The sequence below is a fragment of the Corvus hawaiiensis genome, chromosome 3 (assembly GCF_020740725.1).
Source record: "Corvus hawaiiensis isolate bCorHaw1 chromosome 3, bCorHaw1.pri.cur, whole genome shotgun sequence".
NCBI classification, from domain to species: domain Eukaryota; kingdom Metazoa; phylum Chordata; class Aves; order Passeriformes; family Corvidae; genus Corvus; species Corvus hawaiiensis.
In genome coordinates, this window is record NC_063215.1 from 815,192 (window position 1) to 832,318 (window position 17,127).

At 52.6% G+C, this 17,127-nt stretch overlaps 1 protein-coding gene and 1 long non-coding RNA gene across 18 annotated transcripts in view; one reads left to right on the plus strand and one right to left on the minus strand.

Annotated features, from left to right (window-relative positions):
- The window catches only part of DTNB (dystrobrevin beta), a 133,244-nt gene extending 117,891 nt beyond the window's left edge, over positions 1-15,353 (minus strand). For 13 of the 17 annotated variants that reach the window (XR_007202156.1, XR_007202157.1, XM_048296641.1 and 10 more), the window contains exons 1-5: positions 15,266-15,353; positions 14,685-14,763; positions 3,932-3,999; positions 2,613-2,693; positions 362-575 (exon numbers count right to left, since the gene is read on the minus strand). Coding sequence is in view for 15 of the 17 variants with exons in the window: in XM_048296641.1 (XP_048152598.1) it covers positions 362-575; positions 2,613-2,693; positions 3,932-3,998 (362 nt within the window). In the remaining 2 variants the exon portion in view is untranslated. Of the gene's footprint in view, positions 1-361; positions 576-2,612; positions 2,694-3,787; positions 3,882-3,931; positions 4,000-6,215; positions 6,304-6,858; positions 7,214-11,900; positions 11,923-14,684; positions 14,764-15,265 lie in introns of those variants that run through there. The other 4 variants (XM_048296644.1, XM_048296636.1, XM_048296634.1 and 1 more) reach the window with 4 other exon arrangements.
- Positions 15,354-15,602: 249 nt separating this feature from the next.
- On the plus strand, positions 15,603-17,127 carry LOC125322719. The gene is made up of 2 exons (XR_007202190.1): positions 15,603-15,913; positions 16,282-17,127. It is a non-coding gene; the product is annotated as an uncharacterized LOC125322719 (long non-coding RNA).

A 17,127-nucleotide genomic window follows, 5' to 3' on the forward strand; every position in this document is an offset into this window, starting at 1 on the left:
GGAAAATTAACCCTGATTGATATGCAAATGGACCAAACTTATAAAAGTGTGAAGAACTCGTGACCCAGGGCCCATCTTGGGTGTAGCCTCTGGCTCCCCGGGGGTACCTTTGAAGGCCCTTCAAGTAAATACCTGCCTTTATTCCCTTACTGTTGTCTAGTCTCTGTTTGCAGGTGGCCACCAGCAGCCCCAGGAGGCTCCAGCTCCCGTCAGACAGCAGGTTTGATAGCCAGCACTGCTGCAGGCCCACGGGGGGGCTGTGTGGTGTGTGTGCCCCCAGCTCCAGCAGCACTCGGAGCCCCGGCCACACTCATCCCACCCAGACAGCGGCCAGGGCAAGGACACAGGAGGCAGTACTAGCCTGTCATACGCTGCTATCATGAAGTTGAGGAGGAGGCTGATGGACTGCTCCACACTGATCTGGTGAGTAGAAGGAAGGCGCTTGTTCAGCTGGTAGTAGATGGATGAAATGATTGTTTCCAGGCGGGACACGTTGATCTCCGTGTTATGATCCAAAGTGTTAAGGCCGTTGTCTCGGAAGGCTTCAATCATATTCCAGATATCAACGAGGTGAACTGGAAACAAAGGGAGAAAGAATGAACTGTGTTCTGCAAGGCATGCAAGCCCACTGTGATGGCACTGCCTGTGAGCAGTGCTGCCTCTCCTTTGGCATGAACAGCGGCTGTGCACAAGGTGAGAGACTGAGTTCATTCTCACAGCTGGTAAAGGGACAGAGCAGTGCCCAGATCCCCCAGGTGGCTTTTAGTCCACCCTTCAACACCTGGGACTGTGTCAGAAACAGTTCCTGCAGGAGCAGAGCCCTCCCCCTGAGCATGCAGTGCTTTAGCAGAGTGAGGCACTGAAAGCCATCAGCCAGAATTCCTCCCTGGCAGGGTGGGCAGGCCCTGGCACAGGCTGCCCGGAGCAGCTGGGGCTGCCCCTGGATCCCTGGCAGTGCCCAAGGCCAGGCTGGACATTGGGGCTGGGAGCAGCCTGGGACAGTGGGAGGTGTCCCTGCCCAGGGCAGGGGTGGCACTGGGTGGGCTTTAAGGTCCCTTCCCACCCAACCCCTCTGGGATCTGATGATACTCCAAATCCACTAGCAGCTGTTTACAGTAACTTTGAACACCCTCATGCTGACTCGCAGGGTATCGAAGGAGGAACTTGATGTTCAAGTTAAACTCTCAGTGTTTCCAGTCGATCCAGTTCCCAAACCCAGAGCATGATGTTTTATAAACACAGGTCTAGGGCTCCAAAGCGTTTCCCTACATTTCCCTGCTGTCTCTAAGGAGCGTTAACAACGTGGAGAAAACCCTTCCCAAACCACAGTAAGTGATCTGCAGAACCACATCAAACACTATTTCAAAATGTTTCCAAGCTTTAAGGTTTGCAGGGGAGTGGAGAAGACATCTGAGGATCAGCAGCCACCAAACTGAGCACGATCCAGCAGCCAGAGAAGGGACACTGTGAACTTCACTCCTGGATCTCTGGAAGGGTCTGCAGTCAGTGTGACCTTGTGCCTTTCCTACACTGAACTTGTTTTGTATTTCTCACATGAAACCTCCACAAGGACCAAAGCCAGGCTGTCCCCACCCCCCTGGAGCAGCCTGTGGCCCAAGAGAGCCCAGAGCTGCCCAGCCCCATCCCCAGTCCCGGGGTGGCAAAGGCTGCCCAGGGCTCGTGTGGGGCATCAGTGAACCAGGCCCCGTGCAGAGCTCTGTAACCAGAGCTCCTTTCTGCTCTCTGCTGCTAACACAGAGTTTTAATCCTGAACCTGGAACTACAGCCAGGACCTAATGCTGCTCCCAGGACTGAGCCATCCACCAGCACAGGGACCCGGGGTATGGCCACCACAGCCCAGCGACACAGCAGGGACACGTGTCCTCCTGGGACCCTTCTGCTGGCCAGCCCTTCTGCTGGCCTCCTCCTCCTCCTCCTCAGCCCTTCTGCTGGCCTCCTCCTCCTCCTCCTCAGCTCTTCTGCTGGCCTCCTCCTCAGCCCACCCAGCAGTTCCTGTGCCCTGGTATCAGGGATCTCCTCCCACACTTTATCCTGCTGGGCTCTTTGCTGTGTCCAGCTCAGCACGGGCAGAGCACAAAGTGCTCCTGCTCACCTGGGATTCAGCTCTGCCTTGGGAGCTGTCCAAGGTCAGAGCCCACGGCAGGGAAGGAGAGAACTTCAGTGCCCAGCGAGGTTTGAACTGACAGAGCTCTCCATGGTCACCAATGCCACACGTGTCCCCACAGACAGCTCCAGGCAGGGACTGTCCCTGTGCTCACTGTGGGTGCTCTGGGGTTCCCCGTGAGGAAACAGCCCCTCACACAGCTTGAGACCATCTGCATCCAGCACTGAGGGCAACGAAACACCACAGCTGCCCTTGGACTTCACATTTTCTGGACATTAAAGAGTAAACGTGAAGGTATTACAGAGTATCTGGCAAGGATCGCTGCCTCTTTCTAATTACGTATTTAATTATATATTAAACCTCTGTGTGAGTGACAGCTGGCAGTGGCTGACCAATGCTCCCTCTCACTGCACCCCAGAGGGGCTGGCTGCAGTGCCTGCAGCAGCCATGCAGAGCAGGGTGTGAGGACGGAGCTGGGCACACTCACGGTTGCATCTCTTCTGCACGAAGCGCAGCTTGCAGGCGGTTCTGTACGTGGAGAGCCGGATCACGTCGAAGTTCTGGGCTCCTGCAACAAACCAGAGGTTTGGGGGTTTGCCTCCCTCTGCAACAGCCAGTTCATCTGATGTTCTTGAGAGGAGGACTTGGAGAAAGGCATGAGGATCTCCTCACACACATCCCCACACTTGGGGGGATTCTGCCCCTGTGCTCAGGTGGGACCCCACCTGCAGAGCTGCCCCAGCCCCGGGGCCAGCAGCACAAGGACGTGGAGCTGCTGCAGAGAGCCCAGAGGAGTCCGCACAAGGGGATCAGAGGGATGGAGCAGCTCTGCTGGGAGGAAAGGCTGAGAGAATCAGGATTGCTCAGCCCAGAGAAGAGAAGGCTTCAGGGAGATCTAACTGCAGCCTTCCAGTGCCTGGAGGAGCTGACAGGAAAGATGGAGAGAGACTGTTGACAAGGGCTGGAGGGACAGGACACAGGGAATGGCTTCCCAGTGCCAGAGGGCAGGGATGGATGGGACATTGGGAAGGAATTGTTCCCTGGGAGGGTGGGCAGGCCCTGGCACAGGGTGCCCAGAGCAGCTGGGGCTGCCCCTGGATCCCTGGCAGTGCCCAAGGCCAGGCTGGACATTGGGGCTGGGAGCAGCCTGGGACAGTGGGAGGTGTCCCTGCCCATGGCAGGGGTGGCACTGGATGGGTTTTGAGGTCCTTTCCCACCCAAACCACTCCATGATTCCATAATAATGCTACTCTGGAAACAAACCAGTATAAATATGTAGTTCTAAGTCCGAGCTCCCTCAGTCTATAACTGGAATTAAGGACATGCTGGCCTAGTCCAGGAATTCCCTTCAGCCCTGAGTACTTGCAGGACAGCAGGATGAGGTGATGCCATGCAAACACAAATTCTTAACACTTCTTTTCCAGAGGACAACACTCTGCAACAACACATCAACCCCCAAAGCATTCCTCGAGTCACACCAGCACTGCAGGGCCATTTTTTATCTTTTTTAAGGCCAAAGGTGCTCTGTCTGTTGTCATTATTTGTTTTAATAGCTGTCCACAAACTTTAGGCATTGTCACAGATGAGAGATGTGAACATCTCTAAGAAGGGAGCTTCCCAAAACCTAGAGATGAATGACCTTCCCAGGCAGTTGTGACTCACCTCAGGCATTCTCCTCCTGAGCAGCCCCCAGGAGCACCCCGGATGCTTTTCCCTGCAGGGGGCTGTGGGACAGGATGGGAATGATCTGGTGCAGCTGTCACAGTGGAGAAGAAATGACATTATGCCTTCAGATTTCCTACTTACTCATTTCCATGAACAGCTGCCTCTTCTCTGCCATGGTCCTCCTCCTCTTCCCACTCTCCTCAATCATTCTGGAGACAAAAATGGCAAACGCTGTTTGTGTTAGAATTCCTGCTACAAGAGCAACTTGCCGTGAACAACAGGATTCTACCCCTGGCTGGAAACAGTCTGACTCTGCTTGGTGATGGGGAAGTCACAGACAGAGCCCTCTTGCCACTGTCCCACTCCACAGCACACACACCTCAGGCTGGTTCACACCTTCCAAGGCGGGGCACAGCACAGGAAACATTAATTCTGAACACTTCAATTGCTTTACATTGAAAAGCTCAGAGCTGCGTTAATAGATGTAGAAAAACATCCCATGAAGAATTCCTTTGTGTTCCAAGGGATTTTGTTTGCAAAAGCCAGGCCTCTCCAGGAGCAGCCGAGATGTCACCTGTTAGAGCCTTTGGGATTCAGCAGGAACAAGCCCATCCCATTCCTCTCCCTGGCTGGCAGAGGTCAACGACCCCTCTTCCCCACAGGATCACAGAATCCTTTACGTTGGAAAAGACCTCCCAGGATTTGTGGGGATGTTGGGTTTGGGGTGTGGGGGAGTGTTGGCTTTAAACAAAACCTGCTAAAATTAATTTAACTTTGAAGCCCAGCTCCTGAGGTCATATGGGATTTGTCAGGGAAGTAAAGAACGTAGAACTAATTAAGTTGGAAATAAAAACAGTTTGGTGACAGAGGAAAACAGATTCCTAGGAAAACTGATTAGAGGAGTGACAGCACCAGGGAGGAGCTTGTACCCCAAGGTAAGGGGGCAGAGGGACAATTCAGCAGCTCTCAGGGCTTATTTCATTATATAGTTCTAAAAGATGCCAAATTTCAGCCCACTGCAGCAAAAAAAGCAAGTTGATTCAGCATCAGTGTAAAATTTAATTTATAATTCAATTAATTACTACATTATTCTTTGGTTACCAAATTCACCAACTTACGGTTTAAAAACCATTAAATACAGGTTTTATGTGTCTAAACCCAAAAAAAAAGACAAAAATCCCAAACAATTCTTCTACAGTTCCATCCAAATCTACGGGAGGCAGCTGGCTCAGCCTCCTCAGCCCAGGCTGCAGCAGCCTCAAATGCCAGCAGGAACACCAAGTCGTGCCTTGGCACTGGCACACGTCCCTGAGGAGCAGGCCCTCGGCAGGGCTCCCCATTTCCTGCTGCAACCCCCACAGCCTGGAACCCCCCAAAGCCTCTTCCCTTTCCAAAAGGAAAACAAGCACGTGGGCTCTGACCTGAAAATACATCGTACTTCCTTGGTTCTTCCTACTTTAGAAAACCACTGACTCAGAACCAATGCACTGCTGTGCCTTTATTTTATTTTTTTTTCAGGAAAAGCCTCAATGGCATTTTTTATGATGTGTAAAACTGGGGGTTTTGGGCACATGAGCTTCCAATCCCATCTCATTTTCCACAAAGCACCCAACAGTGCCATGGCTTCCACCTCTTTCCCTAGGGATTCCTCATTCATGGAATCCCAGACTGGTTTGGGTGGGAAGGGACCTCAGAGCCCATCCAGTGCCACCCCTGCCCTGGGCAGGGACACCTCCCACTGTCCCAGGCTGCTCCCAGCCCCAATGTCCAGCCTGGCCTTGGGCACTGCCAGGGATCCAGGGGCAGCCCCAGCTGCTCTGGGCAGCCTGGCACAGAGAGGTACCTGCACGTGCCAGGCTGGGAGTTCCAGAGGTCATTCCCAGTGCCCGGACACAGCACCCAATGCTGCCATAGAGAATTCCTGAATAAAGAGGTCAGAATGACCAAGACAGACACAATCACCACTTCAGAGGAGTTAAGTGTCACCCTCTGTGCCCTCTACAAGGAAAAGGAGTGACTCAGATCTTTCAAGTTGCCTTGAAATGAGACCTGGATGAGGGATCTGCTCTCTCCACGATCCCAGGATCCCTGAGGCTGGAAAAGCCCTCACAGCCCATCCAGTCCAACCTGTGCCCAATCCCCACCTTGTCCCCAGCCCAGAGCACTGAGTGCCACCTCCAGCCCTTCCTTGGACACCTCCAGGGATGGGCACTCCAAACCTCCCTGGGCAGCCCCTGCCAAGGCCTGAGCTCCCTTTCCATGCAGAAATTCCTCCTGATGTCCACCCTGAGCCTGCCCTGGCACAGCTTGAGGCCATTTCTTCTCATCCTGTCCCTGTTCCCTGGGAGCAGAGCCCAACTCCCACATCACTGCCAGATATTTGGAAAGCGGTGGAAATTAGGATCTATCAGAGTAATTGACAAACCTGTTTTTAATCCCTGACCCATGAGATACAGAGGGATCCCTCGGCGATGAGGCTGGGAAGAAGGAAGACCGGAAGTCTTTCTCAAGCTCAAAACAGGAATGAACCAAACCCACAAGAACTGCAACTATGTTTGGGATGCAAATTACAATGCTCTGCTCCCAAAACAGGGAAGGGAAGCAGCAGCTTGGCCTGAGCTGGTTTGGTTTGTTGGGTTGGGCTCTTTGAAGGGGGTGGGAAGGCTGGGTTTGGGTTTTGGTGGGGATTTTTTGCGTGGGTTTTGTTTGTTTGCTCGCTGTGCCTTGTTTTTTAAAAAGTTGTAGCACAACCTGTGAGCAGAGGAAACACAACACGGGCTGGAATGATGTGGCAGCCAAGAATTCCTGAGGTGGCTGCTCACATTCCATGGGCACATACAGGGAAAACCACTCAAATATAGAATCCCAGGATTGTTTGTGTTGGAGGGACCTCAGAGCCCATCCAGTGCCAGCCCTGCCATGGGCAGGGACACCTCCCACTGTCCCAGGCTGCTCCCAGCCCCAGTGTCCAGCCTGGCCTTGGGCACTGCCAGGGATAGGAAGTCCAGTTATTTGGAAATCCTTATTGAAAAGCAATGTTCAACTAAAATCAGGAAACTATGCAGTACCTTAGAAAACTGCAGCTGAGCATGTTTGATGGAAACTTCCAAATTGGTATCATTTCCCCTCATCCTTTCACCTTCTCCCCCTTTTAAAGGTACAACACTTGCACGGCCTCAGGAGCACCCTCTGACAGAGTCAATAGAAAAGCTGATTTATAAATCCCACACCAATTAACGCGGAAAATTCTACACTCAGCCACCATCTAAAATATCTTTAATAAACTCACACATTCTTCTTATTTCTCTTGTTTGACACCTTTTTTCTCTCCCTGTTTCTCTCCCACTCCGGTGTGCCAGGGCTCTCTCTCCCTGTCAGAGCTCTGTCCCATCCAGCCCCAGCTCAGGCAGGTGTGATTTGCACCCCTGGTACCCACTGAGGGCCCTCCTGGCCGTGCCCTGCCTCGCTCCCTGCGGGTGCTCCCGGCTTTAGGCCAATACTACAGGACCTTGCTTAGCAGGTTTCGCTCTTCTTGGAGCTCATCAGCTGTAGGTAACGGCCTAAGGACAGCTCCTCCTCCCCTCCTGCAGGGGAGGGATCCAGCGCAGCCCCTCCCCTCCTGCAGCAGCTACAGCCCCGCTCCCAAGGCACAGCGCTGTGCTCAGGAAATCCCTTCATTCGCCAGACATTTGTTTGGTTTGGTTTAATTTTGTTTTATTCTGTATTTCCACCTTTAAGAAACACTCCAAAGGAGGTTCTGACCTTTAGGGTTTGATAACCATTCCCAGACATTGCTTTGCACTGAGCCTCATCAGCCAAAGGCAGGAACAGAGAAAGAAAAGTTCATTTACCAATTATTAAATCTGACTTGGCTCAGATTTCTCAGTGATGCATGTCATTAGCAGAAATAATATTTGATGTCACTGATTAAACTGCAGTTGCTGCATGAGGATAAAACTGCGTCCATACCTATTTATGGTCAGAAATAACTTGTAATGAAAATAAATCAGAAAACCAGTTTGAGGCACGGGCTGATCTGAGCTGTGCTCAGCACAGGGAAGGAGGTTCAGTGACTCTCTGCCATTTTTCTGATTAGAAGGAACAGCTGTTCCTGGTGCTTCAGGGAAAAGCTTTCCTCCCTCGTCACTTCATTCACTCTTAGAAATGTAACTTTGATATATAACATAACTGGCATGAAGATGCTGAATAAAAACTGAGGGCATACCTGTGCTGGCAGAAAACGTTACTGGTGTCCATCTGCTTTGGGCTTCTGAACTCACCTGGCTTCAACTGATATTTGATTGAAATAATTTAAAATAATTTCTGAACTGTCATAAACGTTTTGTCGAAGTACAGAATGAAATTTACCTATGATATAAAGGTGCTTATATTTGTTCATCTCAGATTTCAATAAAAATATGAAGTATTTTTCCTTTTCTTTCCTAATTTGAACAAGGACCCCACAGTGACTGATTTAATTCCCTCCTCTCCCTCTGTCTATCCAAAATATCTGATGCTCTTACTCATTTCTTTGTTCTCCATCCTCTCCTGGTTCATATTCCGAATCCCTTTCCTCAGCAGTCAAACATAATTCATCAAAAATACTCCTCTGTGCCCCTGTGCCTTTTCCTGGGAAGAGGAGTGATCTAGAAGTGATTTCAGGGGGACACATCTAACCCCTGGAAAAGATAAACCCTTCGTACTTATTCAAGTAGGCTGGCAACATCTATTAAAGCACATTTTAACCACTTCTGACAATTCTTCTAATTTAAATTTAACATTTTAAAATCTGTCCCCATCATTTATAGGATAAGTAACTGAAGCAAAAGTAACTGTGCACAGAAGTGTGAGAAATACTCTAAAATATTATTTCTGCAACTCCAGCAAGTACAGGAGCATCTCTGGGAGCCAACATGCACCTTCCAGCTGCAGCTTCCCCAGAACCCAAAGGTTTGGATCTCTCACTGATGTTTTCACGTGTCCTGGACTCAGATGATTGTGCAAGATCTTTACAAACCAAAACTGACTCCAGCCTAGGAGAGCATAAGGAAAAACCCACTTGGCTAAGAGCCAGGAAATGGACTGTAACTTCCCAGTGATTACAACTCTGCAGTGAAATTCTAAACAAGTCAATGGTTCCTTATTTTCCTCCATAAATCCAGTGGATCCAAAGCTGCTCTGGAAGATTCTGCAAAAACCTGCCCATATAATGCAGGAAACTTCACTGAAAATAAACAGGCAATCCAGTAGTTACAGGGGAAAAAAGCTATTGAAACATAAAGCTTTCCCTCCTGCATGTTTTGCCATTGCTGCTGGAACTGTAAGGTTTTTCCAAGGCACAAGAAGCCATCTGGTTTGTTCATGCAGGACACGGCATGTGGCAGCACAGCCCCAGAGAGGCCTCAGTGCCTCCAGTTACTGGAGTGGAAAATCACTGCATGGACAGGGACACTCCTGGCTGGGATAAACCCAGGCCCAGGGAGAGCTGGGATGCAGCACATCCAGCTGGGAATGGGCACCAGTGGGCTCAGGGCTGGGGCAGTCCTGCTCAGCACCTTCACGGATGATCTGGGCACGGGGATCGAGGGCAGCACCCTCGGCCAGCTCACGGACAGCCCCACTGGGGTGGGATGTGGATCTGCTGGAGGCAGGAAGCTCTGCAGAGGGATCAGGACAGGCTGGATCATGGGCTGGGCCAGTGGGGTGAGGCTCAACAAGGCCAAGTGCTGGGTCCTGCACTGGGGTCACACCAACCCCCTGGAGCACTCCAGGCTGGGGCAGAGGGGCTGGAAAGCTGCCAGGCAGGAAAGGACCTGGGGGTGCTGTGCCAGCGGCTGGACACGAGCCCAGGGGTGCCCAGGGGGGCAAGAGGCCACTGGCCCCGGGGCTGTGCCAGCTCTGGGCTGGCAGCAGGGCCAGGGCAGTGCCCGTCCCCTGTGCTGGCACTGCTGGGGCACCTCCAGTGCTGGGGGCAGCTCTGGGCCCCTCCTGACAGGAGAGACCCTGAGGGGCTGGAGCGTGTCCAGGGCAGGGAACGGAGCTGGGAAGGGGCTGGAGCAGCAGGAGCGGCTGAGGGAGCTGGGAAAGGGGCTCAGCCTGGAGCAAAGGAGGCTCCGGGGGGACCTTGTGGCTCTGCACAAGTCCCTGACAGGAGGGGGCAGCCGGGGGGGTCGGGCTCTGCTGCCAGGGAACAGGGCCAGGAGGAGAGGGAACGGCCTCAGGCTGGGCCAGGGCAGGCTCAGGGTGGACAGCAGCAGGAATTTCCCCATGGAAAGGGAGCTCAGGCCTCGGCAGGGGCTGCTCAGGAAGGTTTGGAGTGCCCATCCCTGGAGGTGTCCCAGGAATTCCTGGACCTGGCACTCAGTGCTCTGGGCTGGGGACAAGGTGGGCACAGCTTGGACTTAGAGGACTTTTACAACTGAAATGATTCTGTGATTCCATGGAAATGCCCTGGCCTAAGCCCCAGGGTGAGCCGAACAACCCCACCTGGTCAGAAACTGATAAAGACTGTACTGGATTCGAGTTAAACAGAGATGGAACAAGTAACAATATTTAATCAGAGGTTTCTTTGAAAGCTTTCCAAAATTTTTAAGACTGTTTTGAAAACAAGCTCCAGGTTCCCTCCAGACAAAACAGAACAAATTCAAATCCAGGAGAGTTCCAAACCATCTGAGTTTCAGTCACTTCACATCTGTGAGTGCCAGCTGAGTGCCCAGAACGGAGAGAAGCCCCAGCCCTGAGGAACTTACAGGTCAGGCTAAGAATGATGAGGACAACAGTGGCATTGGAGGTTCCAGCCCAGTTCCCAAGGTGTTATTTTAAGTTCACAGCTCCCTATATCCATTTTCAGTCCCCAGGGAATCATCCAGCCTGGGCCCACAAGCTGTGCAGGCTCTGAAGGACAGCACTGAGTGTCTCAGCACAGATTCTGGCACAGTCAGGTCTGTTCTCCAGCAAACACAGCCAGAGTGCAGAGCAGGCAGCACACTCACTGCCCACAACACTCAAATGCTCTTCTGGAGTAACCAGAGAGCCAAACTCTCATTTTCCTTTATTGCCCCAAAGCCTGAGGAGTAGAAATGGGTTTTTACAACCTGCTTGTTGGTCTGGAGGCTGAAGTTAATGTCTGTATAAGGGATTTACCACGAGCCTGTGAACAAGAGCAAATCCAGCGGCTGAAATTGTTTCCTTAAAATGAAGCAGTGCTCCTGTTGGATAAGATCAATGAAACATTACAGGAGGATTTTCAAGCAGTAAGAAGTTGGAAATAGCCTAATGAAGAGCTTACCCCTCCCTGTCAGGAAGGGAAGACTCATTTTTGTACCAGTGGAGGGGATTTCTGAGCACTCTGTGCTTCACAGTGAAGCTGGCAAAGCCTTCCCTCTCCATCTGACTCTGCAGGTCCCAGCACTGCTTCCAGGGCACAGGAGAGAACTCTGGAACTGCCTCAGCAACTGGAACATTCATTACTAGGAACTGTTCTGAGCTGTGTTCTTGCCCTTTTCCCCATTAGGCCAGACAGGGAGATGGAGCACGAGCAGGTGCCACACACCTGGCAGCACTGAGAGGAGCCAAGGCAGCCCCAGCAGAGCTCCCGCCTCACACGGAGCTCCCTGCACACCTGGGGAGGAGGGAAATTCCAGTCAGGGCACGGAGAAACACCTGGAAACATGAACTGCTTTCCCCATCACAACGGAATTCAGGATGAAACAGCTTGCCCAGCCTTAATTCATTAACTTCAGCTCCTACATTAACTTACAATGTGAAATCTTCCTCACCAGCTTCACAAGGCTGAACTAAAATAATTCTAGGTTTGTGAAGTGTTAGATATTATTGAAAGGGTACAGGAGTACAGAACCAGGAACTGCCATTAATCTGCATTTAAAAGTCTCTCTGCCACTGCCCCAGGCAGTGGGAACTGAACACCCACACAGGCCTGATAACTTTAATTCTGTCTGAGATGCCAGACACACAAAACACCTTCTTCAAAAGCCTGGCTGCACCCAAGCTACTCTGCAGTGCCTCCCTCCTGCCCCGGGGATTGCCTTGGGTGGCATCATTCTATTAAAAAATAAACAAAGAACACCTCACAGTAAGCCCAGGAACTCACTGAGGGAACACTCAGTGCCCTCATCCAGGAGATCCCTGCTGAGGCAATTCCTCATCACCTGTGATTCCACACTCCAAAGGTCCCACCAGCTGTGGTCACAAAGTGTTTTCTTTCTATAAGAACAAAATAAGCCAGAAGTAAAAGTTTAACTGATGACACTTGCCATTGCCTTCGGTAAAACTAAGAGATTTTATCCCTCAGTTTTGTCACTTTCTGTTCTAAAAAATAAATTTAAAAAAACCCCCAAAAAACCTAAGTTAGGACCTCAGCTCTGTCCCTGTTTGCTTTATGCCAGGACAGCCCTTTGCTCCCCCACCTCTTAAATCACAGAATCATTGAGGCTCTTGGTCACCCAAGACCACCGAGTCCAACCTTTGACCTAATTAAAGTTAAAAGTTGCACTGACAGAGACTGAAAAATACCTCACCTTGCAATCAGTCAGTACCTCCTCAAGAGTTACTATGATTTTAAGTGTTCTGTAAGTACAACACATCCTTTAGACATACAGCTCTTTTACAATTTAGTGATGAATTGGCACCTGCTGTCATAATTCCATTTGTTTCCACAGAAACACCTGGCCAAATATAATGTGCTATCTGCTGTGGAATTTTAAGGTCTCCTACTGTTTTTTCCAGATCTAGGCTGCCTAAAAGTCTTCATTACATAAGTTTTTAAATAAATCTGTATTACTTAATCACAGCTGAGAAGTTAAAATACTTCAGTCCTTAAAGCCCACAGGACTGGGAAAGGCCCATTAAACTATTTAAATTTAGGCACAGTTTATCAGTAGAAATCTGTTTAAACACTAAACCAGAGACAACAAAATCATGGTTTCGTGTCCCTTGCACGAAAGCAATTAACTTAATAAAAATACTATGACTTCAAATCCTTATCACCTGAATCACCTTATCTGAATCCCTCTTTAGGCTCTCTAACACTCCCCCAGAGCAGCCCACGCAGGCAGGCTGAGCGTGGAGCTCACGGTGGCTCATGCACCAACCCAGCCCCAAGGCCTTGCTTTAAACTTCCCGACTGGTTCCTTCCCTCTTCAAAAACTCTCACAGCTTCCACAACATGGAACTGATACCATCCACCCAGGGCTTAAAGGATTGCACAGCTGATAACATCCACCCAGGGCTGCAGAGGACTGGAAGTCCTCACTCCCACGTCACCTGTGATGTGTGGGATGTAATTGAACTGGTGGAAAAGTGATGCTTTTCTGTTGCTGCAAAAGCCCTTTTCCTTGCATTATGGTTCCTTCCTAAATCCCCTCTACCCTCCAGCACTCCCTAAAACACGTACTGCTGTTGGAACAGCTGGGTCCTGGGATAAACCAGAGGCTTGGCTGAATCAGCTGCAACACAGACAACGAATAAAGCCATTTACTGTTCCAAAAACCCCCAGCCTGCTCCAAACCCAGGGAGGTTGGGACAATACTGGCAGGGCTGCTGCATTCACCACCACAGAAACTGCAGGGACCAATGAGGGGTGTCCCATGGAGCTTACATGAGATCCTGGATGTGTCCCCTTAAACACGGGATTCTGGAACTGTCAGGAACCAATTCTGCGGGAGCAGGGAGCTGCTCCCTTGGGACTGATCAAGACCCCAGCAGCAGATCTGGGATGTACCAAACAGCCACAGAACAAGACAAGAATCCTGTGTATGATCAGGGGAACAAGCAGAAACTCAAAGAGGATTCAACAGGATAATATGGCCAAGGAAAAGGCAGACACCTCTGGAGCAGCATCCTGCCCACATGGAAGCACAGGAGGGGTTTAAGGGTCTAAGGAAACCTGGAACTGAAACTTGGGACCTTTTGAACCAGTGGCTCAGGCACGTGGAATGGTTTGTCACTGGGCAGCTGCAGCAGAGCAGAGAATGATCAAAGGTTTGGGTGGGAAGGGACCTCAGAGCCCATCCAGTGCCACCCCTGCCATGGGCAGGGACACCTTCCACTGTGCCAGGCTGTTCCCAGCCCCAGGGTCCAGCCTGGCCTTGGGCACTGCCAGGGGTCCAGGGGCAGCCCCAGCTGCTCTGGGCACCCTGTGCCATCAGTGACAGGGTCAGAACTTGAGGGACCAGAGCAGGAAAACAAAGTGCAGAGCACTCTCAGGGGCAGCAACACACAACTCCTGACCACCCTCCAGTGACTCGGATTCTGTCACACCCGAGTTTTCAAGCAGCACAGAACCAACTTCCAAACCATCCCTGTGGCTCAGCAAACCCCTCTGGAAGGAGACAGCACTGTGCCAGGCCTCTGCATCCCACTGAGGCTCTGCTGGGTCTCCATGGCAGTAGCTCAGATGCAAGGGAGAAATTTGTCCCTGGGAGGGTGGGCAGGCCCTGGCCCAGGGTGCCCAGAGCAGCTGGGGCTGCCCCTGGATCCCTGGCAGTGCCCAAGGCCAGGCTGGACTTTGGGGCTGGGAGCAGCCTGGGACAGTGGGAGGTGTCCCTGCCCATGGCAGGAGGAGTGGAATTAAATGTTGGTTAAAATTCTTTCCCACCCAAAGCATTCCATAATTCCATGATTCACCTTCCGCAGCTGAGATGTGCTGCACAACAAACATCATTCTGGAGGAATTTTAAACTCACATCTCACAGAGGAATATTTTTACATGTCCAACATGCAACAGAAAATGCAGAAGTCACTGATCCACGACACAAGTTTGTTATAATGAAAAATGTCAGTATTGGTTATGTGACTGTAAGAAACAGGCAACTGAACATACGAACCACAAGTTTTTAAGGTCAATACCACTGTCAATCCCAACAGATCTCGTTACCTGAATCACACTGAGAAGTCTCTCAGGGCAACTTGACTTTCCTGGGCTCAGTTCCTTCTTCAAACATTTAAATGACCAGCTAAAAAGGTGGGAAAAATACCAAGTGAGGTTTTTTTTCTCCAAGAAAGCAGCGGTTTTCCACAGAAAAATCACACTGCCTTGTTACACAGCTGCAATACGGTGCTGGTTTTCCCCTGGTTGCGGCTCCCGTTAACTCCAAAGCAATGGAGCCTGAACATTCCTGGTGTCCCGTTAATGCTAAAGCAGTGGAGCCTGCACATTCCGGGTGTCCCGTTAATTCCAAAGCAATGGAGCCTCAACATTCCGGGTGTCCCGTTAATTCTAAAGCAGTGGAGACTGCACATTCCGGGTCCAAAGCAATGGAGTCTACACGTTCCGGATCTCCCGTTAATTCCAAAGCAATGGAACCTGCACATCCCGAGTCCCTGCCAGCAGCTGTTCTGCGGCCGGAGGGAACACCGGGGCACGGCCAAACCAGCGGCCCCCACCCACAGCCCAGTGACCCCCGGCCCCCGCTGGGCGCTCCCCCGCGCCGGGCCCGGCGGCCCCGCCGCTCCCACCTGCGCCGGTGCCGGGCCTCCCGGGGCTGCCGGCGGCTCCAGGGGCGGCCGGGCCGCCTCAGCCGCCTCAGCCGCGCTCCAACGGTCCCGGCCGCCGCCGCGCGGCGCCCCGGCCAATCAGGACCCGCCTCCGCCGGGGGCGCGCGGCCCCCCGCCAATCCGCGCCCGCCCGGGCCCGCCCGCTCGCGCGCCCCAGCCAATCGGTGGCCAGCGCCGCCTGGCGCGCTCCCGCCTCCGCCACAGCGCGCGCGCGCCGCGCGGCGCTCACCCCGGGGCGCGGCGGGACCGCGCAGGCGCAGCGCGAGCCGCCGAGGGGGCGCCCCGCCCCCGGCCCGCCCTGAGGGGCTGGGGCCGCCTGAGGGGAGCGAGGCGGGTCGCGGTGTTGGCAGGGGCAGCCTTGGTACTCCGTCAGTCATGGCCACCCCCTCACAGCTGTGAGCGACTGCCGTGCCGTCAGCATCCAGCCACAGCCATTGCTCATCTCCATCCCCTCAGCTCCGAGGGCTGGAGCCTGGCTGGGAGAGCTGGGAATGTTCAGGCTGGAGAAGAGAAGGGTCCGGGGAGACCTTAGAGCCCCTTCCAGTGTCTAAAGAGGCTCCAAGAGAGTTGGAGAGGGACTGGGGACAAGACCTGGAAGGACAAGACAAGGTAGAATGGTTTCCCAGTGCCAGAGGGCAGCGATGGATGGGATATTGGGCAGGAATTGTTCCCTGGGAGGGTGGGCAGGCCCTGGCACAGGGTGCCCAGAGCAGCTGGGGCTGCCCCTGGATCCCTGGCAGTGCCCAAGGCCAGGCTGGACATTGGGGCTGGGAGCAGCCTGGGACAGTGGGAGGTGTCCCTGCCATGGCAGGGGTGGCACTGGGTGAGTGTGAGGTCCCTTCCCACCCAAACCATTCCATGGATCTGTGTTTCTATGGGTTGTGAGGGCAGCTTTGGCTCGTAAGGACCTGTGCCCCCGAAGGACGTGTCCCCTGTTCCCGGGGCAGCCTGCTCACAGCTTCTGCCGTGTGCCACAGCTCCCCTGCCACAGCACAGCCGGTGTTTCGAATGACACCGGCTCCGTCGTGGAGAACAGCGTTCCATGGCCTCTGGGGATGTCACAGCCCGCCTCGCCGGCAGCCGCCGGCAGCACCAACAGTGCCGGCAGCGCCCGCTCCGTCAGCGACTCCTGAGGAGCATCCGGCACGGCGGGCATCTGTTCCCGGCTCCTCTGCTCCCTGTGGAAATGCCACAGTTCCTCCTGCAGACGTTGCCTGTGCCCGCAGGAAGGGAGGAGAATTCCTACACCGAGCGTGGAGAGGAGGGACCATTCACGGTTTGCACTAGTGGGAGGGAGATGTTTGTCAAGAAATAGGAAAACGAGAGGGGAAAGTGCTGCTGAGACGTTGTAGCTGGTGCTGTGGCGATGCTCATCCCGAGCTGTCTGCGCCAATGACGGTGCTCGGTTTGTCCCGGAATTCCGGAGCCAACCCCACGGGTGGCAGTGGAACCGAATTAGGGAGGGGTGGTGGGAAGGGTGATTCCAGCTGGCTGCATTACATCCTAAACCCAGCAGCAGCCAAAGCAGCATTTGGAAAAGCCGTCTGCCGTGGGCTATAGGGAGACGTGCTGGAACCTGGAAAAACACCAGATGGTGCCATGGCTTTAGTTATTTCTTTATGCCTCTGACACTGCGAGTTCAGGCTTCCCTCTCCTCTGTGGGCTGTGCCCATCCTCCTTCTTCCCAAGGGTCCCAGGGGAATTCTGCCTGGCTAGAAAAAAAAAAGGGTTTTACTTACTGAACAACGAGATAGAGCCATTAATTACTCACAGTGATTAAAAAGGAGGAGAAATTAAAGTCTAGTGATGCCACCAAGATGCCA